Source organism: Neoarius graeffei, chromosome 9, assembly GCF_027579695.1.
Source record: "Neoarius graeffei isolate fNeoGra1 chromosome 9, fNeoGra1.pri, whole genome shotgun sequence".
Taxonomy (NCBI): Eukaryota; Metazoa; Chordata; class Actinopteri; order Siluriformes; family Ariidae; genus Neoarius; species Neoarius graeffei.
Window position 1 is genome coordinate 83,370,722 of NC_083577.1, and position 22,879 is coordinate 83,393,600.

The window sequence follows — 22,879 nt, forward strand, 5'->3', positions numbered from 1 at the left end:
TGTTTCATGGTTTGTTAGTCAACCTCATTTCATTTGTTAATATACATCCATTCCTGCGTTTCAGGCCTGCAACACATTCCCAAAAAACTTGCGATGGGGCAATTTAGGCTGAGTGATGAGGTCAAACAATTAAATGATGTGATTTGGTGCAAAATCAGTATCCAGGAAAGTCTTTGAGGAGGAAAGATGGGCCGAGGATCTCCAGTTTGTCCACAAATTCCTGAGGAAAATTCTTGAAATGTTGTAAAACAATGTTCCTCAAAGAAAGATAGGAAGGGATTTTTTTTGTTTGTTTTATATTTCACTCTCTACAGTGCATAATATTAAACGATTCAAGGAGTCTGGAGGAATTTGTGCGTAAAGGGCAAAGGGTTCAAGCCTAATCTGAACCCCTGTGATCTCCGATCCCTCAGATGGCACTGCATCAAGGACCTTCATTCATCTATAGCTGATAGAACCACATGGGCTCAGGATTACTTTGGCAAACCTTTGTAAAGCTACAATACAGAGTTACATCCACAAACGCCAGTTAAGACCTTACTGTGCAAAAAGGAAGCTGTGTAAGTGCCATTGACTTTAATGCTGAAAAGTACAGTGAGGTTTTGGAGCAATAAATGCTGCCTTCAAGACGACATCTTTTCCAGGGAGATTTCAGCAACACGATGCAAAACCAAATTCTGAACATATTACAAAGGCGTGGCTGTGGAAGAAGAGGGTGTGTCCCATCTGGCCCCAATAGAGAATGTGTGGAGAATTTTGAAACCAAAAAATATGATGATGATGATCCCGTACTGTTGCACACCTTCAGACTTGTTTGCAGGAAGAATGGGACAAAGTAAGACCTGAAACACTTCATCACTTGGTATCTAGAGTCCCTAAACATCTTTTAAGTGTTGTGAGAAGGAACGTGAACATTATAAAGTGGTAAATGCTTTACCGTCCCAACATTTTTAAAAAATAAAATAAGTTGCGAGAATCAAAATTGAAGTGTTTTTTTTTTTTATTTTTTGAAAAAAAAAATTAATGAGGTAAAATATCAAATAATGTGCTGTTGTATTGTTTTGGGTGAAATACAGGCCAAAGATTAATTACAAATAATTCTGTTTTTATTTAAATTTCAACATACCGTCCCAACTTTTTCTGGTTTGAGGTTGTGCTTGCTTACCTGCTTACGTAATCACTGACTTGCTTATTGACTTCTTTGGTTTCCTGCCTTACTTACTTAAGTACTTCTTTACTGACATACTTGCTTACATAATTACCCGACTTATTTACGCATACACTTACGAACTTACTCACTGGTCAACCTGGAAAATATTGTTTAATAGAAAGTGATAAAGTTTTTGAACAAAACAAAATGCATTTTAATACAGTATGTGACCTGTGTTTAATGTTAACCTTATGTTAATACTGTATCTCTCGTAGGGTTATTTAACAGTTATTCCACGAAATCGAGTCGTACATGAGCTGATAGCCGACGAGGCGTGTAGCACCGAGTTGTCTATAATCCCAGGGCTCTACATTAACTTTTGAAACCGCTTGTCCTGTCGGGCAAGTTGAAAGGAAATTTACTTGTCCGAATGTGAAGTTGACTTGTCCGAAGAAATATTTGAGGAAAAAAACCCACAAACTATTTGTAACCCAACAATCTTTATGGCATTTGTTTCTGAATTCACAACATATGCATAATATCTATGAATCAAAAGTCATCAATACTTGATATACTGAGGCAAAAGTTCAGAAATATAGTAAAACAGACTGATTGATACCATAAATCACCAATTATTCTGCTGAAGTTCAGAAGCAATATATTCCAATAGAGTAGAAATTAGTTCAGTAACAAAGTTCAGTTCAGTTACAAAGTTACTGAACAAAGTTCAGTAACAAATATCACAAAAAGTCACATTATCATAAAATTTATGACTTGAGATATCACTAGTTTGGACAAGAGAAACAAATAACAGTGCTACAAATAAAAACAACTGATAACAAAATTGACTGATTAATACTGTAAATCACTGATTATTATACACTGAAATCTAGTTATCAAATGACAAGATAATATATCTTATGAAAACCTCCACACCTCTCTTGACTCACAGATGAATGGATACAAATAAAGTTTCTATTCATCTATATCAACCCTTGAGTTCTGCTCCATCAATTGGACTCCGTCAATCATTAATTTATTTATGAGAAATTGAAAACCAGAAAATTTATATATATATTTTTTTAATTATTAATTTTGAATATATATCCTCCACTGATTAATTGTTGTTGTCTAATTATTCAGTGTGGCTCCTGTATGGTATTTAATGGTCAAAAAAAAGATAATTTCAAATAATCCATAATTATATCTAAATTATAGAGCCCTATGTTTCAAATCCCTAAACTCTCATGACTAATTAGTTAATTAATGGTAACCTAATTAGCAGCCATTTGACAGCTTGGTATTTCATAAATAACTTTCCCCACTCCTACCTCACTCCCTGTCAATCCACACGCATGCAGGCGCACATTCCCCGCCAGCACGCGCTCGGCTGTATAATGAACACCATCAACAACAATTCAAAGATTTGGAAATTACCACATACACTACCGTTCAAAAGTTTGGGGTCACTTTGAAATGTCCTTATTTTTGAAAGAAAAGCACTGTTCTTTTCAATGCAGATCACTTTAAACTAATCAGAAATCCACTCTATACATTGCTAATGTGGTAAATGACTATTCTAGCTGCAAATGTCTGATTTTTGGTGCAATATCTCCATAGGTGTATAGAGGCCCATTTCCAGCAACTCTCACTCCAGTGTTCTAATGGTACAATGTGTTTGCTCATTGCCTCAGAAGGCTAATGGATGATTAGAAAACCCTTGTACAATCATGTTAGCACAGCTGAAAACAGTTGAGCTCTTTAGAGAAGCTATAAAACTGACCTTCCTTTGAGCAGATTGAGTTTCTGGAGCATCACATTTGTGGGGTCGATTAAATGCTCAAAATGGCCAGAAAAATGTCTTGACTATATTTTCTATTCATTTTACAACTTATGGTGGGAAATAAAAGTGTGACTTTTCATGGAAAACACAAAATTGTTTGGGTGACCCCAAACTTTTGAACGGTAGTGTACTCAACGTAAATATACAGTTGAATAATGATCCCGCCAACAGAAATGTCAATAAATCCACGTGTATGACACGATTAAAACCAATCATAAACGACCGTTTACTTTTCAGCTCAAATACACGAAGCGGTATTGGCCGGTTTCGCAAGTGGAATATTGCACATGCGCACATCGCTCTTTCCGAATAGAAACATCCGGCGATTCATCAAAACAACATGTCGAGTGAGATGCTTCGGAAATCATGTGAATAAACTGATAAATTTGATATGTAACCCGAATATCAGCGTATTTTGGCACTTGTCCGATCGGACAAGTAACTGAGACGATGAACTTGTCCGACATTAAGTATCACTTATCCCGGACAAGCGTTAATGTCGAGCCCTGAATCTATGTACGACGAGAGAGTTATTCCACTCAGTTTAATTCTATCCACATTCACTGGATTTTGAGAAACAGAGCATTTTTGTTACTTTTTGCAAATTCAATAAATAAAAACTTTATACAAAACCATCCAACAAAATCATTTCTGCTTAGAATGTAAACAAACCGGTGAAATGACAGGAGCAATTTGTGAAAAACGTGGTGATAATTCTTGGCAAAAACAAATTCTTCCTATCAAATAATTTTATTCCATTTTTTTTGTTGTTGTTGCTTTTGTATTTTTGAGGTTTTGTTTTCAAGTAGAGTTTTTATTTCACTCTGTTTTTCTCTATTCACAGTATATGAGCTGATATCCTAGTAGTAGAATAGCCAATCAGAGCCCGCGATTGCTCATATCCAGTGAAAGTAGATAGAATAATATTTATTAACCAGTTAAAGCTAGACTGCCTTTCAGATTTTTCAAGTGTAGGTCATAAAAAGAATTTTCCTGACACCCAATTATTTTTGTTTAGTGGACTGAAAGCTACTGAATTTGAATCAGACTTCCAATTTTATTAGCTTTTTAAAAATGAAACAATTAATGAATTTAAGGCCATGTGGCCCTATAATTCTCCGCTATTTTTTTCCTGCTTCACAATACAAGCTACTACGTCACACATCATGTGGTGGGCTTTCCCCGTTCGCACAAGGCATTATGGGATACAAATTTGAAACAGGAGAGAAAAATGGAGGACGTGAGTGTGCGAATGAAACGAGAAAGACCGACTACAGTAACGGAAAGAAAGCGAGAAGAAAAGACGTTATGTTATATACGAAGGAAAGGAAACACAGGACCAAACTAATAAATATGGGCGCTCAGCGAGCACCTCGGTGTGATCAGCTGTTCGTTTAGTGACAGAATGATGGAACTGTCAGTGCACGCTCAAAGGTAAACCTGTAGATGGCAGTAATGCAACACTGTGGATGCCAGCTGCTGTAAAACCCAAAAGAAGAAGAAGGTAAACCTGCGCATGCGCACACGGACTTCCTCTGTCTGCTTGACTGCGCAAATCAAGCAATTTCATACACATTATTTGCTTTAATCCCCTCAAATTAAATAACTTCCCAGCCACAGAATGGCCTGATATTTTGTGAGATATTACAGAAATAAACATGTATCACAATCACCACATTTCAGACGGAACTAAATTTCACTGATTTTATGAAATCGAAAGGCTGTCTAGCTTTGTGTGATTTGGTTTGATGGCCACCATTTTGGCTTTGATACCAATCTGTCACCTCAGACTCCACCACCGTTCATAATATTCCTTTACGGAGTGATCGACATTATACCCCAATAGAGAAGAAGAGTTTAGAGAGGAAATGCACATGCATTATACACACGATGCATCTTGGTGGCTTCATCATTTTTAAAGCAAGCAGTAGAAGTACAGTATCTAGCCTGATTTAAAATGATGAAAATCATCATTAACTCATTTAAAAGTGAATAGTAAAATGAAATATTAATCTCATTCAGCACTGTTCCAGTTCATGACATCATCTTCACTTTAAGCAAAATGGACTCTGTTGGCGTTTAAAATGAATCTAAAACAAAAAAACTGAGTGTTCTTGAGGAGTCTGCACTGGAGGTTGGACAGTGAAGCATTTGCGAGTGTCCTGTCCACGGTGTCCAGCGTGCTGAGTCCACCCTGAGGGACGGGTTAGTCCATTCTCACTCTGCTGTGAAGCTTCACCGTGTGCTGATTTGTTTGCTGGATACACAGGCTGTGGACTTTTACTGCGTGGCAAGTAGGTGTGATGAAAGACTCATGTTTGCATGGTTAGTAAAATCTCCCAGAGCTTCCTGCTGCTGCTTGCATCTGTTTTCGTGCTGCATAAAATGACAGAGCAAGAAGTCAAACCACTAAACAAAGGAGCGTGCCAACCAGGGAAAGGTTTTTTTTTTAAAATTAAATAACCCTAATGGTTACCAAACTGCAAGTTGAAGTGTGATTCAAAAAGTGCTGTATTGTGGCTTCCATTATCCATAACCGCTTATCCTGTATAGGGTCACGAGTGAGCTGGAGCCTATCCCAGCTGACTACGGGCGAAAGGCGGGGTACACCCTGGACAAGTCGCCAGGTCATCACAGGGCTGACACATAGACACAGACAACCATTCACACTCACATTCACACCTACACTCAATTTAGAGTCACCAGTTAACCTAACCTGCATGTCTTTGGACTGTGGGGGAAACCGGAGCACCCGGAGGAAACCCACGCGGACACGGGGAGAACATGCAAACTCCACACAGAAAGGCCCTCACCAGCCACGGGGCTCGAACCCGTACCTTCTTGCTGTGAGGCAACGGTGCTAACCGCTACACCACCGTACTGCCCTGTTTTGTGGCTTTGACTTTAATATTTCATTATAATAATTCATTAATTTGAGTTATCTTGCTATATTGACCTGTTTTTTTTTTTTTGCGGTGTTGTGTTTTTTGTTGAGACGTACAGTCCTGTGCAAAAGTCTCAAGTACTGTGTTTTTATTTTCATTCAAATTTTGTTATAGATTTCTATTTTGTGACTTCTCATTATTGAGTCAAAACATTACAAAAACATTTGAGTTCAAATGTTCGTTTCATTTTCCAGCACAAAATTAAACGCTACAGAAAAAAACATGTCTGTAATATGTCTGAGCAGCATATTCCATAAGCGAGCACTTTCCAGATTAAAAAAGAAAACATAATGAAGGCTACTGGGAAATTTTTGGTGCAAAATGAAGAAGCGAGTCAAAGTGTCCAGAAGAACTGTGGCTGGTTCTGTAAGATGCTCCGCAAAACCTACAGCTCATTTCCGCATAAAACTGCACTCGCTGGACCGGAGAATACTTTTATTTATTTATTTAAGCAAAGGGTCGTCTCACACCAAATATTAACCACTAAACAAAAATAATTGCGTGTCGGGGAAAATTCTTTTTATGACCTACACTTGAAAAAATCTGAAAGGCAGTACAGCTTTAACTTTTTTGTGCAAGTTTTTTTTTTTTTTCTTTCGTGTTTTATTAAATATTTTCTTTCTGGTAATATTGTACTTTTTGTTTAATATTCTTGTAAAGACAAACACGGGCAGGACACGTTTTCTCTGAATGAATGTGGTGTTTTGACCGCACAACCAGCTGCCCTGTAGTTTGTCGTTACGACACAGAGCTTCACCAGTCGCTCCCGAAGTTGTTTATCTCCATTGCCTCCAGTGTTCCTGTAAACATCTAATAACTCACTCGGTTTTGTATTTCTCTGTATTTATTGCTTGTGTTTCACAGGGAATTTTTTGCATACATCAGAAATGTGATGCGTGTCTGAGGGTTTATTTTATGATTAATGTTGCAAGCTTTTTAAGATGAATTTTGACAGTGAATTTTAAAAGGTTGTACAGTCGACCCTGAGCTCAGGTTTCCTGTCTGTGTGGCGTGTTTTTTTTTTTTTTTTTTTTTTAAATATGTTCTCGTCACGTCCACATGGATTTCCCAAAAACGCACCAGAAGGCGGATTGGCGAGTTTAAATTGCCCCGGGGTGGGTGGGTGAGGGATGGATGGATGGATGGATGGATGGATGGATGGATGGATGGATGGATGGCCTTACGATGGATCCGCATCTGATCCATGATGGTTTCCCACCTCACACTCAGTGTTCCCACAATATCCTCCATATCCACCGTATCCCTGACCAGGATAAAGTGCTTACTGAAAATATATTTATAGTGCTTCATTTCAGCCTGCCAAAATTTCATTCTCTTGTCTGACACTTACTGAGGGTACACTCAGTGAAAAGCTCTTCAACAAACAATGGAGCGTAATCTTCACCCATCAAGTGACTCTCTTTCTTTTTATTAAAATCACTAAATCAGTCTTGTGTGTGAATCGAGCTTTATTTTGTAGTTTAATCCTGTCATTGTTATTCCTCTTGGCTTTGGTCGGCTTCAGCTGTTTTGAATGTGCTCGAGGGTGGAAAACGATCGAATTGAGTAGTTTATTACCCCTTCATCTGTTTGCATCACTTTGGATAAAAGACAGTCAACTAAATGTAAATGTTCACATCTGTCTCTCTTCTCTTATATTCGTGTGTGTGTGTGTGTGTGTGTGTGTGTGTGTGTGTAGGTACCGAGCCTTCACATTTGTCCTAACCTTCTTACTCTACACCAGTTTCCACCTTTCCAGGAAGCCCATCAGCATTGTAAAGGTAACACACACATGCACACCCCTGCAATTTAAATAAATAAACCAGATTTCATAAAATCGGTGAAATTTAGTTCCGTCTGAAATGTGGTCATTGTGATATCTGTTTATTTCTGTAATATCTCACAAAATATCAGGCCATTCTGTGGCTGGGAAGTTATTTAATTTGAGGGGATTAAAGCAAATAATGTGCATGAAATCGCTCGCTTGGCGCAGTCAAGCAGACAGAGGAAGTCCGTGTGCGCATGCACAGGTTTACCACCTTCTTCTTCTTTTGGGTTTTACGGCAGCTGGCATCCACAGTGTTGCATTACTGCCATCTACAGGTTTCCCTTTGAGCGTGCACTGACAGTTCCATCATTCTGTCGCTAAACGAACAGCTGATCACACCGAGGTGCTCGCTGAGCGCCGATATTTATTAGTTTGGTCCTGTGTTTCCTTTCCTTCGTATAGAACATAACGTCTTTTCTTCTCGCTTTTTTCCGTTACTGTAGTCGGTCTTTCACGTTTCATTCGCATACTCACGTCCTCTATTTTTCTCTCCTGTTTCAAATTTCTATCCCACAATGCCTTGCACGAACGGAGAAAGCCCACCATGTGATGCATGACGTAGTATCTTGTATTGCGTCATGGTGAAGCAGGAAAAAATAGCAGAGTTTTATGGCCATGTGGCTCTAAATTCATTAATTGTTCTATTTAAAAAAAAAAAAGCTAATAAAATTGGAAGTCTGTGATTTTGAATTCAGTAGCTTTCGGTCACTAAACAAAAATCATATTTGGGTGTCGGGAAAATTCTTTTTATGAGCTACACTTGAAAAATCTGAAAGGCAGGACAGCTTTGATGGTCTGTGCTTTAACTGATGTCATTTTCTGTACTTTCATATTTAATCAAATCTACTGAAGCCAAAATAAGTATCCTGGTCTTACAGTCTTGTTACTTTAATGAAGACTGGTCGTGGTTTCATTTCAATTCACAAAACAATGTGGTCTTTAAAATAATAATGATAATAACAGGAGTAAGAGCACCGTCGTAATAGAAATATCATATCACGATTCCTGAAGGCTTTCTCAACAGTTGTAAAAGTTGTCCATTTTACAATTTTATATGACGTACTGAATTTGAATATCACATGAGCTGCTTCCAATCGGTTTGTATTTGTTTAAATTTAAGAAGTTATCATGATATTCACATTTATCTTAAAAAATCATAGGCGATAAAATTTATCACAGCATCCATGTTCTCATCATATTACCCAGCTGTGCTTTATAGGATTGAAGAGGCCAATGGTCTTTATTCCGCTTGTGTAGCTTCCTGACCGGAGACGCATGCGGGTGTGTAGAAGAACAGCAACTTTATTCATCACATGCTTGTGAAATTCCTCTCTGCATTTAACCCATCTGAAGCAGTGAACACACATGTGAGCACACACACACACACGCACCCAGAGCAGTGGGCAGCCATGCTAACAGCGCCCGGGGAGCAGTCGGGGGTTCGGTGCCTCGCTCAAGGGCACCTCAGCCCAAGGCCGTCCCATATTAACCTAACCGCATGTCTTTGGACTGTGGGGGAAACCGGAGCACCCGGAGGAAACCCACGCAGACACGGGGAGAACATGCAAACTCCGCACAGAAAGGCCCTCGCCGGCCACGGGGCTCAAACCCAGAACCTTCTTGCTGTGAGGTGACCGTGCTAACCACTACACCACCGTGCCGCCACAGAGTGAGTGTTAGCCGTATCTGTGCGATCCTCAGCCAGTGTTCTCTTCATCAGAGAGTGTGCAGTGTGATCAGGATCGCAGTAGCAGTGCTGTACACTCTCGGTGTCCGTCTGTAAGAGTTTGTTCAGATCCTCGGATTCAGTTAGCTTGGTGATGAGAACTAATTAAGTACCGGTTCTGCTTCATAACTCAGGAACAGTGCTTCGTTATTGTGTATATAGTTAATGAGTGTGTGTGCATGTGTTTATTTAGAGTGAACTCCATAAGAACTGTACACTGACTAGAGATGTGACGTCGACTGTAAAAGACATCAGCAGTCAGCAACCTGTTATCACTGAAATAGACTGCAGCTGGAAACCATTTGGTAAATCTATCTATCTATCTATCTATCTATCTATCTATCTATCTATCTATCTATCTATCTGGTTCTCTCTCTCTCTCGTTCTCTCTCTCTCTCTCGTGTTCTCTCTCTCTCTCGTTCTCTCTCTCTCATCTCGGTCACTGTGTGTGCGTGTCTCTCTCTCTCTCTGTCACTGTCTCTTGTTCTCTCTGTGTGTCACTGTGTGTCTGTCTCTCTCTCTCTCTCTCTCTCTCTCTCTCTCTCTCTGTGTCTCTCTTGTTCTCTCTGTCACTGTCTCTCTTGTTCGTTCTCTCTCTCATCTTGGTCACTGTCTCCCTGTGTGTGTGTGTGTGTGTGTGTGTGTGTGTGTGTGTGTGTGTGTCTCTCTCTGTCACTGTCTCTTGTTCTCCCTCCCTCTCTCTCTCTCTCTCTCTGTGTGTGTCACTGTCTCTCTTCTCTCTGTGTGTCACTGTGTGTGTGTGTCTCTCTCTCTCTCTCACTGTGTCATTGTCTCTCTTGTTCTCTCTGTCACTGTCTCTCTTGTTCGTTCTCTCTCTCTCGGTCACTGTCTCCCTGTGTGTGTGTGTCACTGTCTCTTGTTCTCTCTCTCTCTCTGTGTGTGTGTGTGTGTCTCTCTCTCTCTCTCTCTCTCTCTCTCTCTCTCTGACGCGTGCTCTCTTGCTGTCTCTGTTGCACTCTGTCACCGTCTCTCTTGCGCTCTCTCTCTCTGATGCCTGCTCTCTTGCTGTCTTTGTTGTGCTCTCTCTCTCTCTCTCTCTCTCTCTCTCCTTATTTCAGCTATTTATAGATTGTGTAAGTAATAAAACACGACTGCGCGTGCTGTTATCGGAAAATCAACCACAGGGTCGTCATGATGTGGCCTGAGATGAAGTGGAATCGCTCTTCCCACCACGTTGTTGATTTATTTTCCAGTATCAGCACAGCCTGAAGTGTTTTGTTCCTCGTACACCACAGCAACCTGCCACCGCTAACCATTTATAGTTGCATTTCATTTTGTGGAACGTCTGCAAATCACATTAGTTCCTGTTAGCGCTCGCAGTATAGCAGCTATCGGCAGTGGTTTCATCACCAGCCAACACCCCAAAAAGAAATATGCAGCTTGTCATGTTGGAGAGAAACCAGAAAGCGCAAAGTCTTCGGTCCTGTTTGGTGGAAAAATGCAGTGACTGTTCCAGGGCTCTGACTCCGGAGACTCTTTCACTCAGTGTGAAATAAATAAAGATCCTTCTTCCAGAGAACTTCACCACGTCAGCGATTCCTTGTTTTACTTTGTTAAATAAAAACACCCTTGAATGAGTTTGTTAGACTTGTGTAGTAGACGCTCCACATAACCCAAGTCCCTGTGAACGAGTCGTTACTGTCGAAACGATAATGTATTAGAACAAGCGCTTTGATGTAAACCTGTGATTTGTGTCATAGCGGGAAATAATGTCAGAGTTGCTGTTAGAGAAAATTAATCAACTCCTTCTGACCAGTCGGCTCTGAGAACTGCACAGTGCTGTAGTATAAATATCTCATCTCATCTCATTATCTCTAGCCGCTTTATCCTTCTACAGGGTCGCGGGCGAGCTGGAGCCTATCCCAGCTGACTACGGGCGAAAGGCGGGGTACACCCTGGACAAGTCGCCAGGTCATCACAGGGCTGACACATAGACACAGACAACCATTCACACTCACATTCACACCTACGCTCAATTTAGAGTCACCAGTTAACCTAACCTGCATGTCTTTGGACTGTGGGGGAAACCAGAGCACCCGGAGGAAACCCACGCGGACACGGGGAGAACATGCAAACTCCACACAGAAAGGCTCTCGCCGTCCACGGGGCTCGAACCCGGACCTTCTTGCTCTGAGGTGACAGCGCTAACCACTACACCACTGTGCTGCCCTGGTATAAATATGTATGAAATATATCGTGTTTCTGTTGTCTCTCTCTGTATACTGCTCATGAGTGTGTGTGTGTGTGTGTAGATAAAGGAAACTATAAGCAGCTGCTGGGGGCGATGGACTACTCCTTCCTGTGTGCTTATGCTGTAGGCATGTATCTGAGGTGAGAACTGAATCATTGCTGCACAGTTTCCAGCCACACCGAGGAATCACGGGGGGGTGTGGCATCTATTGTTTTTTGTTTTGTTTTTCTAGTTCGGATTCCTGAGTCAAATGTGTGATGATTTTAAGCGTAGGTTGTTTGCTCTATGTTTACTTGCTGAACTGTCAGCTATAATATATGGGGAAGCCATGATTTAATGGTTAGAAAAGCCCTTTTGAGACCAAAAGGTCACTGGTTCGATTCCCTGGACTAGCAGGAATGGCTGAAATGCCCTTGAGTAAGGCACCTAACCCCCGGCTGCTCCCCTGGCTGCTCCGGGTATGTTGTATGTCTCTCTGGATAAAAGCGTCTGCTAAATGCCTGTAATGTCATATAATTATGGCTCCTGGACAAAAAACTAAAGAAGCAAACTTTAGACGTGAGAAAAATCTTGGCTGATTGGCTACATTTGACGTAAATGGAATTTTTAGCTAAGCCAGTACTTTAAGGCTTCGTAATAAAACCGTTTAGAGGGTTTTTATGCACATGCAGATTTTTTTTTCTTTCCTTCATACACTTTTTAATGAGTAGATTTTACTGCAGGATGTTAATTTGAGGTCTACATAAACACAAATACACACACGTGCATGCTTGGAAAATATTTTGAGACTAACGCTACGTTCACACTGCAAGGCTTAATGCTCAATTCCGATTTTTTTGTGAAATCCGATTTTTTTTGTGAGGTCGTTCACATTAACAAATATATGCGACTTGTATGTGATCCTCAGTATGAACGAAAAGCGACCTAAAAGTGTTCCGCATGCGCATTGCAGGATATGACGACGTCACACGCAGTGAGCATGGCCAGTGTTTACGGAAGTAAAACCGCCCGGTTGCGGTATGACCCATCCAATCTAGCTTGAATAGCTGCATCCCCCCAAATGGAAATCAGCTCCCTAACCTCTGCGTCCTTCCATTGAGAAGATTCAGAACCTTCACAGCCCGAAGCGTCCCTCGCATTGATGTCATGCGCAGGGGCGCAGATACGTTTTTTGAACTGGGAGGGACAAAGCAAACCAACCCCAACCCCGATATGCCTGTCAAACTTGTTGTTAGTAACCATAGCAACCAAGCTCGAGCTCGCAACCTGTGCAGTCTGCGCAGCTCAACCAACCGAATATCAGTCTTTGTTTTATGTGAATTGTTGCAACTATGTATACACTGCTGTGCACCTCAATAAACCGAATGGTAATTAGTCTTTTGATTTTTCCGTGAGGTTTGCCTTATGCAAAGAAAGGCAGCATAGACGTTTTTTCCTCCCTATAAGTGGGGGGGACCGAACGAGGTGAATTTAAATCTGGGTGGGACGAGTCCCCCCCCCCCCCCCCCCCCATCTGCGCCCGTGATTATGCGCCATGTTGTTGTAACTTTTTTTGAGAGACCCGCCGCCTACTTCAGCGCAGAATAGTGACGTTTGTGGCTTGTTGATGACGTGTAAGTCGGATGAATGCGACCTGGCGGTTCAGACTGAAGTCGCATATGAAAAGAGCGGATAGGGATCGGAATTAGGACCACATATCCAAACGGCCTGGGTCGGATTTGAAAAAATCGGATCTGTGTCGTTCATATTGTCAATAAAAGATCGGAGACAGGTCACATATGGGCGAAAAGATCGGATTTGAGTCACTTCAGCCTGCAGTGTGAACGTAGCCAAATTAGACACATTTTCGCCCAATAAGGTTGAGAGAGATGACTGAAATATCCTATACGGCCCTGGTCATGCTATTCGTCCCAATTATGTTACACAAGGGGTAAAACTGAAACATCCTTGTACGGTATGTACCCGGTACTATACTTTTTTTTTTTGGATTTCCTAATACCCTGAAGTGAACAAATCACACGGAGGGAGAGCTTCATGGGACCCAGTGCACATTATCCAGGTATCTGAATGAAGCAACAAGATGGCTCTTCTGCTTCAAATAAGAAGGTGGCGTAAATGCAATGTCCCAAAAATTCACTTTACCTCGGCTTGTCAACGATCCAAGCGAGGTAAACACCAGGCTTGTAGTACTTGAGTCCGACTCGCGTCCTAATTTTAAGGACTTGTGACTTGACTTGAGCACTGATGACTCGGACTCGCACATTAACTGCATTCGGACTCGTAAATTGGAGATGAGGACTCGGATTTTTGCTTTATTTTTTTGTAACATGCCATAATAACTTGGCATAAGATATTTGCATTAATTTTTGTACTAATTTTGTGCAAGAGAATGCACGTTCACCTGTTCATACGTCAGGTTCAGGAACAAACTAACGTTAATGGCACTAAAATGCCTGGAGAGACGCCGCTAGGATTGTCCGCTTTGCTTCTACAGACTTCTCGTGCAGTGGGGAAAAATGCACTGCTGTGTGTTCCATATGTAGAAGAACTATCGAGGAGACGACGGGGACGACCTCGAACTTCAATCGTCATTTGGCAAGACTCCACCCAGAGAAGGAAGTGACACGCTATATCAATAGAACAATGAACAGTGGGCAGGGCTTGCTGAGCGATGAACTAGCTAGTGTTAACCCTCTCTCATGTTATTTGCACTGTTGATAGTGGGCGGGGCTTGCTGAGCGATGAACGAGTTTTTTATCTGTTATATTAACTAAAATGGGGCAGTTGAGCAGTAACGTTAGTCCGACACAGTAGCAGAGACGCTTTCACATAAAGGCAGCAACAGCCACCGTCAAATGTTGCGGATGGAGTCTTGTTCTCGGACTCAACTCGAAATTTTCTTTCATGACTTGGACTTGAACACTGGGGACTCGAGACTGGACGTCGGACTGGAGGTTTAGTGACTCGACTACAACGCTGGTAAACAATTCTTTGTGGCAAAACTTGAAATTTTCAGCAGAATTGGAACACCAGTTACAGAAGCGATTGAAATTCCGTAAGTGATAAATGTTTACGGAAAATAGTCGAATGAACTTTGGCCAAATGGCACATCTTAAAATTCTCAGTGTTTCAGGAGTCTGTGTATTACACCTGTTCGACTCCGCCTTCTCAAAGAGCATTTTGAACGACTCCAGTTCTTACCTGTTGGGACACAGCAGCCGACTAGAAATAACTTCAAGTTGTTTACAGAAAACGTGACGTACAGAACCGCGGGTTTGCATTGCACCTGGTGAGAGTGACCTTCAACATGCAGCTTGAATCTTATTACACTTTTAAACTATCAGCTGTTAGTCGTCCAACCCACAGGAAATTTAGAGGCAAAAACTCTGAACCGCTCCTGTCTGGTCCTGTATCTGCATGCTACACGGTATACGGCCAACTGCGAGGTTTTGGGTGACTGTGATCACCTGGAAATAGATCAGAAAAAAATCATGATGTGACCCAGGCTAGTCCTGTATGAACACGAATAGAACATGATGTGCTTTTGGTGATAAATATCTAACAGGAGCTTAGACATGACATTTTTTGGAGTGGGATCAATAATGTGCCCAGGGCCGTACTTGACATTTCTATGAAACATGATCTCTGTAGGTTTAACAAACTTCCAGTAAAACCTGAGCTCAGTGTGAGAAAAATAAAGAGTTATAAATAAATATTGTGAATATTTTTATAATATTCAGAATATCTCAGAACAATGTATTCGTCACATTGCTCAGCTCCTCTTTGTACTCACTCTCTCTCTCACTCACACACACACACACACACACGTTTGTCTTCCTCTGTCTTTGACTCTGCGGTTATGTGTTTGCCATTTTCTCTGCCAGTGGGATTATTGGCGAGCGTTTGCCCATCCGCCTCTACCTGAGCGTGGGGATGCTGACCAGCGGCTTCTTCACCTGTCTGTTCGGACTCGGATACGTCTACAACATTCACAACCTCGGATTCTACATCTTCGTCCAGGTCAGCTTCCTGGGCCTGATCCAGTTTTATGATTTTATAGACTGAATAACACACACACACACACACACACACACACACACACACACTCTGTTGGAATGTTGCTTGCCTCTCGAGTAAGCCCACCTTTTAACCCCTTTAATGAAATGGGACGGAGCGCTGTTCGGGTAATGGAGCTCATTTCTCAGCCGGAGATTTATAAACGTAACGGTGCCGTGAGGAAATTGGCCGTGTTCAATGTTTTTATCTCTCTGTATGTCACAGTGAGCCTCAGTCATGGTAACTCGGATATAAAAAGATAATCTCTGAGATAAACCTGAGGATATTTATTTAAACAATACAGATTTATGTATAATAATTCAGGAAAAAAAAAATCACATGATAAATACAGTCTGTTAGAGATAAATAGAAATCAAAAGAGAGGTTTTGCTTTTTATTATTGAAAGTACATCAAGCTATTTTTCTCACTGATTCATTTTCTCTCTCTCTCTCTCCCTTGTTTCTTGTCTGTTCTCCCGTCTGTTTCTCCTCTCTCTATCTCTCTCTCCTGTTTCTTTCTCTGTCTGTCTCTCGCTCTCTCTGTCTGTCTGTTCTCCCCTCTGTTTCACCTCTCTCTCTCTCTCTCTCTCTCTCTCTCTCTCTCTCTCTCTCTCTCTGTGTGTGTTACAGGTTGCCAATGGATTGGTGCAGACTACTGGCTGGCCCAGTGTGGTGACCTGCATTGGGAACTGGTTTGGCAAGGGCAGGTGTGTAATTGTGCTATAATATTGATGTTAAATGGTGCATGTTTACCTTTAGTTGTGATTTTCTAGCAGTGAAAGTCAGATTATGCAAATTGAAAATAAGTGTGACACGCCCTCATTCACTTTCATCTGTCCCACATAAACACCACGCAGTGATGGGCATGAACTCATCCGAGTGTAACTGAACACACTCGCACCTTCACCTTTAGTGCATTTTGGGCTCAGAGTTCAAATGATATAGAAATGTAATGTGGGTTACCAAAAAAACAATCTCATACTGGGTGAAAATCATCTGCGATCAGATGTTAACCTTTAATACAATATACCGTTTATTTATTATGATTATTGTGTTATTGGTCTTTGCAATACAGATTGTACTGAAGCCTGAAAAATACAGCACTCTAACACCGTTTTATTTATACATAATTAAATAACTAAATAAATTAAAACGGGGCGGCACGGTGGTGTAGTGGTTAGTACTGTCACCTCACAGCAAGAAGGTCCGGGTTCGAGCCCCGTGGCCGGCGAGGGCCTTTCTGTGCGGAGTTTGCATGTTCTCCCCGTGTCCGCGTGGGTTTCCTCCGGGTGCTCCGGTTTCCCCCACAGTCCAAAGACATGCAGGTTAGGTTAACTGGTGACTCTAAATTGAGCGTAGGTGTGAATGTGAGTGTGAATGGTTGTCTGTGTCTATGTGTCAGCCCTGTGATGACCTGGCGACTTGTCCAGGGTGTACCCCGCCTTTCGCCCGTAGTCAGCTGGGATAGGCTCCAGCTTGCCTGTGACCCTGTAGAACAGGATAAAGCGGCTAGAGATAATGAGATGAGATTATTATTATTATTATTATTATTATTATTCATCTCATCTCATTATCTGTAGCCGCTTTATCCTTCTACAGGGTCGCAGGCAAGCTGGAGCCTATCCCAGCTGACTACGGGCGAAAGGCGGGGTACACCCTGGACAAGTCGCCAGGTCATCACAGGGCTGACACATAGACACAGACAACCATTCACACTCACATTCACACCTACGCTCAATTTAGAGTCACCAGTTAACCTAACCTGCATGTCTTTGGACTGTGGGGGAAACCGGAGCACCCGGAGGAAACCCACGCGGACACGGGGAGAACATGCAAACTCCGCACAGAAAGGCCCTCGCCGGCCACGGGGCTCGAACCCGGACCTTCTTGCTGTGAGGCGACAGCGCTAACCACTACACCACCGTGCTGCCCTATTATTATTATTATTATGTATTCATTAAACTAAGCCTTTAAGTTTTTATCCTTGTACCTAAATATATATAAAATATATATTAAACATTATGCAGTAACTCCTCATTAATCAGTCATTAAGTTTGAATTAATAATCTGCTTGTTACTTGATTATATTTGGTTTATTAACAAAACTTCAGCGGCTTCTCTGAAGCTGTTGTTTAATTGCAGATATTCCAGGGATGTTGGAAATAAACAAAAAAAAACAATAAAATACTGATAGTTTACTGGCATACGTACGGTCAGCTCCGTAATTATTGACACCCTCAGTAAAAATGGTTATGGATTTTGTGGTTATTTCGTTTAATCTCACTCTGAAAATAAGAGAAAACTAACCTTTCACTGAGGTAAATGTGTTTTACAAAACAAAATTTGTTTGAACTTGTGAGAAATATAGTTTTAAAAAGATATACAGTCCTGTGCAAAAGTCTCGGCACACTTTTTTTTTTTTTCTCTCTCTCTCTCTTCCATACGAACTTTGTTATAGATTTCTATTTTATGACTTCTACATTATCGAGTCACAACATTACAAAAACATTTTAGGGTCCAAACATTCGTTTTACTGTTAACATTTCATTATTATTATTTTTTTTTTAAAAGCCAGACCAGCTTTGTGGTCTACATCATTTCTTTACACGTGCCTGAGAGTTTTGCACTGTACGTTTCAAAATTGCTGGCACATCTATGAATCCTTATGAACAAAATAAAAGGGTAGTTCCCATTTTTATTTAACCTTTTTTTTTTTTTCGGGTCACACATTTCACTTACTTTTATACCGCTGTGGAACAGGATGAGGTGATATAATGTCATTGACCTCCATAAATCAAGCTGGATGTCATTTTCTCCACAAATTTGCTCTTTACAACATGGATTTTTTTTCCTGCTGTGTTTTAAAATAAAATGAGTTGAGGGTTTGTTTTTTTGTTTTCTTTGTATATATTCAATCAGGCGAGGTCTGATCATGGGACTGTGGAACTCTCACACCTCTGTTGGGAACATCCTGGGTTCTCTAATCGCTGGGTACTACGTGTCATCTAACTGGGGGCTGTCCTTCATCGTCCCTGGCATCATCATCGCGGTCATGGGCATCATCTGCTTCCTCTTCCTTATTGAGCGTGGGTGTTGCGTGATGGTTTTGTTGTTGGTTTGTTTGTTGATGTTAAACGTGGCCTGGCTTTTAGATGCAGCAAACACGACAGTAAAGGAGCATTAAGACCACATCACATCACCAACACGACTGGAAAAGACATTAAAATGCATCTGCTACCACTTGCCTGCTGTGTTAGTGAAATCTTAATGGCATTTTAGAGTTGGTGTGTTTTGATCTGGTGCTTTATGTACTTTTGAAGTGTGTGTGTTGGGGGACCTGGTATGTAACCTTACTGAGGTTGAAATGGATTATTTTGTCCATTGTCCGTTTTCTTGGTTTTGTCTCTTCAGACCCGAATGATCTGAAAGCTGCTACCGCTCAAAATGCCGTCAACAGTCACCAGGCAAGTGCACATCTGGATAATCTCCTTCTGCCGACGTGTGTGTGTTTACTTGTGTAAATATGTGTGAAAGTGTTACACACTCTCACATATGGTACGTTTTCTAAACGGTGGTGTGTTTCTGGTAGAAGTTGCACAAAAGCTGGAATGGGGTTAACAGCCATAAAGACCTGTACCTGCAGTATAAACAAGGAGCAAACACCCAGGTGAGACTCCTGCATTATCACATGATTTAACTGATGCCTTTCTTTTTAACTTTCTTCTTAACACAGGGTGTGTGTGTGTGTGTGTGTGTGTGTGTGTGTGTGTGTGTGTGTGTGTGTGTGTGTGTGTCAGAGCTCTGATACAGAGCTGTTGTTGGGGCAGGACAGTGTCGGAGTGTGTGTTCCTGTGCAGCAGGTGGTCGTAGTGAAGAGTGAGGCAGAGCCGGGTGCCATTAGTTTCATGGGAGCTTTACGTATACCGGTCAGTGACCTCACACACATCCTTTCATCCAAGTAAATAAAGCATGTAGCTGTCTGTCTGTCTGTCTGTCCATACATACCCAGACAAAAATCAGCCCAATCATTGTTTAAAAATTTGACCAAATTCCATCCATGCTTTTATTCATTCCTTCAAAATGAGACCAAATTCTTTCCATCTAAAATTATATTAAATTACAAATCCATCCGAAATTCTACAACCCACCCATTCATCGAATATTTTATTTTATCATCATCGTTTCCCTCATGGCACGAGATCAGCCTTGGGACACGTTTGCCTTGTAACCCTTTGTTCCAACAAACACCTGAAGTCTTTACTGTTCATCATCATCCTTCTGGCCTGCTGCCTGTCAACCCTCAGTAGCTCCTCCCCTTTTGCCCAGGTCTTTTGATGATGATCTTTTCTCAAAGAGCACCTGCTTTTGTATTGCGTTGTTTTCCATACAGCACACACATGCCTTATATTTCAAATATTAGATGTGACAAAAGTCTCAGATAGAATGAGACGGAGTTATTTCTCATAGTCAGTGTTGTAGTCGAGTCACTAAACCTCCAGTCTGAGTCCAGTCTCGAGTCCCCAGTGTTCAATTCCGAGTCATTAAAGAAAATTTCGAGTCGAGTCCGAGAACAAGACTCCATCCGCACCATGTGATGGTGTCTGTTGCTGCCTTTATGTGAAAGCGTCTCTGCGACTGTGTCGGACTAACGTTCCTGCTCGACTGCCCCATTTTTAGTTAACAGGCTACAGATAAAAAGCTTGTTCACCGCTCAGCAAGCCCCGCCCACTATCAACAGGGCAAATAACATGAGAGAGGGTTAACACTAGCTAGTTCATCGCTCAATAAGCAAGCCCCGCCCACTATCAACAAGGTAATGAACATAGCGTGTCACTTCCTTCTCTGGGTGGAGTCTTACCAAATGACGATTGAAGTTCGAGATCGTCCCCGTCGTCTCCTCGATAGTTCTTCTACATATGGAACACATAGCAGTGCATTTTTTCCCACTGCACAAGAAGTCTGTAGAAGCAAAGCGGACAATCCTGAGGCGTCACTCCAGGCATTTTAGCCTCATTAACGTTAGTTTGTTCCTGAACATGACGTATGAACAGGTGAATGTGTATTCTCTTGCACAAAATTAGTATAAAAATTAATGTAGATACAAATGTCTTATGGCAAATTATTATGGCATGTTATAAAAAAAAAAATAAAGAAAAAACCCATCTAAGTCCTCGTCCTAATGCACGAGTCTGAGTCAAGTCATGAGTCCTTAAAATTAGGGCATGCGTCGGACTCGAGTACTACAAGCCTGGTCATAGTTGCTCATTTGATATTTTAAAAGCTGTTTTAAACAGTATCCATTATCCTGATGCCCTGTAGGCCAGTTGACCTGCCCTGTAGGTCAGCCTCTTACGAGGTTGTCTGCGTCTATCAAGAGTACACTTCATCTACCCCCAGTTTGCTAGGCCTGTTGCAGCTTCCCAGACAAACAACTGTGCTCACACACACTCGCGCCTTATGGGCAATTTAGAGTCACCAGTTAACCTAACCTGCATGTCTTTGGACTGTGGGGGAAACCGGAGCACCCGGAGGAAACCCACGCGGACACGGGGAGAACATGCAAACTCCGCACAGAAAGGCCCTCGCCGGCCACGGGGCTCGAACACGGACCTTCTTGCTGTGAGGCGACAGCGCTAACCACTACACCACCGTGCCGCCCTGTCCCTCTAATACCAAATTCCCCAATTCACAGAATATCAGAATTCTAGATGGATTAGAATTCTATTCATATTGCTGGGTTTCATGTGACGTCACATCCGCCTCATTAGTTATTCAAAACTTTAGCTGGTGGTCTATCAAAGCGTTTGTACGGAGAAGGTGCATTGCTCGCATGAAAAACGCCTTACGCTTGCATTGTTCGAATCAATCAAACCATGAAACTGATAAAAGTTTCTTCAGGGTTCGCCGTGAAGTAATAAAAAAGGGTGAGCGAACACAGGATTTCACAAAAAGACGTGGAGAAAGGTGGCTTTTGAACCTCTCACTGAAATCGAAGGGAGCCGAGTCGAAGCACGCTCGAGTTTCACTTGGTAAAAGGTTTGTATTTTCCTCTCAGCTCTGTCCTTAGTGTTTTCCAAGTACTTTTCTTGCTGTGTGTCGTTATTTTACGCTACTTTTATTTAGTCACGAAGCGCTAAAGTCCCCGGCTGTTTCTTTGTTTAATCCTCACAAAGTCCATATGCATGAAGGCCGCGACAAAATTCTTCCCCAGCCGTACAGTTACAATGCGCCGTGATCACTTCTCCGTCTTGTTTAACTAAGATCCAGGTCTTTAAAGGTGTTTCTGATGATCTTTGTGAATGATTTAGCTGAGAGATAAGAGCCAACACAAGTGAGAATCAAACCAACTGTTGTTTGTTTCCACTTCAACTTGCAGTAAAGACGTGAAGAAAAGCTTAAAAAAAAGAAAACCTACTTCCACGGGCAAAAACAATCCAGGATTCATTGGGCAGCGACTTGATCCCGAGGTCCTTTACCCAGCCACGTACAAAAAAGTTGTAAGCCTCCATACTCTTCCACGCTTTCATCTGTTTTGCGGTGTAGAAGGACGTCTGCAACACCAGATAGTTCGAGATGTCGGGGAACTCGACTGAAAGGTAGTTTTTGAGATCGTATGACAAATCCTTCTTTCCCGGACTGTCGGGGTCGATTCCATTGCACAGAGCGATCTTCTGAATATATCTAAAGCCAGCAGTGGCTTCTAGATTACGAGCGTACTCTGATAACTTATCGCTAGGTGTTTGCACTACGGCAGCCATTTAAACCACCAGCTATTTCACTTCCTGTAAAACCGCCAAGAAAAGTCACGTCACTGAAACCCAGCAATAAAATACAATTCATCTTTCCACCCATCCTTCATAAAAGAGCATCATCCAGCACGATAAAATAAGAGATGCATGTTTGGGTGTAAATTGGTCTAATAGAATTATGGATGGAATAATCTCATCTCATTATCTGTAGTCGCTTTATCCTTCTACAGGGTCGCAGGCAAGCTGGAGTCTATCCCAGCTGACTACGGGCGAAAGGCGGGGTACACCCTGGACAAGTCGCCAGGTCATCACAGGGCTGACACATAGACACAGACAACCATTCACACTCACATTCACACCTACGCTCAAT

General features: G+C 41.8%; 1 protein-coding gene across 2 annotated transcripts in view; it reads left to right on the plus strand.

Moving 5' to 3' along the window:
• The window catches only part of slc37a1 (solute carrier family 37 member 1), a 47,626-nt gene that overhangs the window by 13,297 nt on the left and 11,450 nt on the right, over positions 1 to 22,879 (plus strand). For both annotated transcript variants that reach the window (XM_060930391.1, XM_060930392.1), the window contains exons 3-11: positions 7,638 to 7,719; positions 9,686 to 9,797; positions 11,766 to 11,844; positions 15,589 to 15,724; positions 16,391 to 16,467; positions 18,680 to 18,846; positions 19,172 to 19,224; positions 19,350 to 19,427; positions 19,558 to 19,686. In XM_060930391.1, the coding sequence (XP_060786374.1) occupies positions 7,638 to 7,719; positions 9,686 to 9,797; positions 11,766 to 11,844; positions 15,589 to 15,724; positions 16,391 to 16,467; positions 18,680 to 18,846; positions 19,172 to 19,224; positions 19,350 to 19,427; positions 19,558 to 19,686 (913 nt within the window). The remainder of the gene's footprint in view (positions 1 to 7,637; positions 7,720 to 9,685; positions 9,798 to 11,765; positions 11,845 to 15,588; positions 15,725 to 16,390; positions 16,468 to 18,679; positions 18,847 to 19,171; positions 19,225 to 19,349; positions 19,428 to 19,557; positions 19,687 to 22,879) is intronic.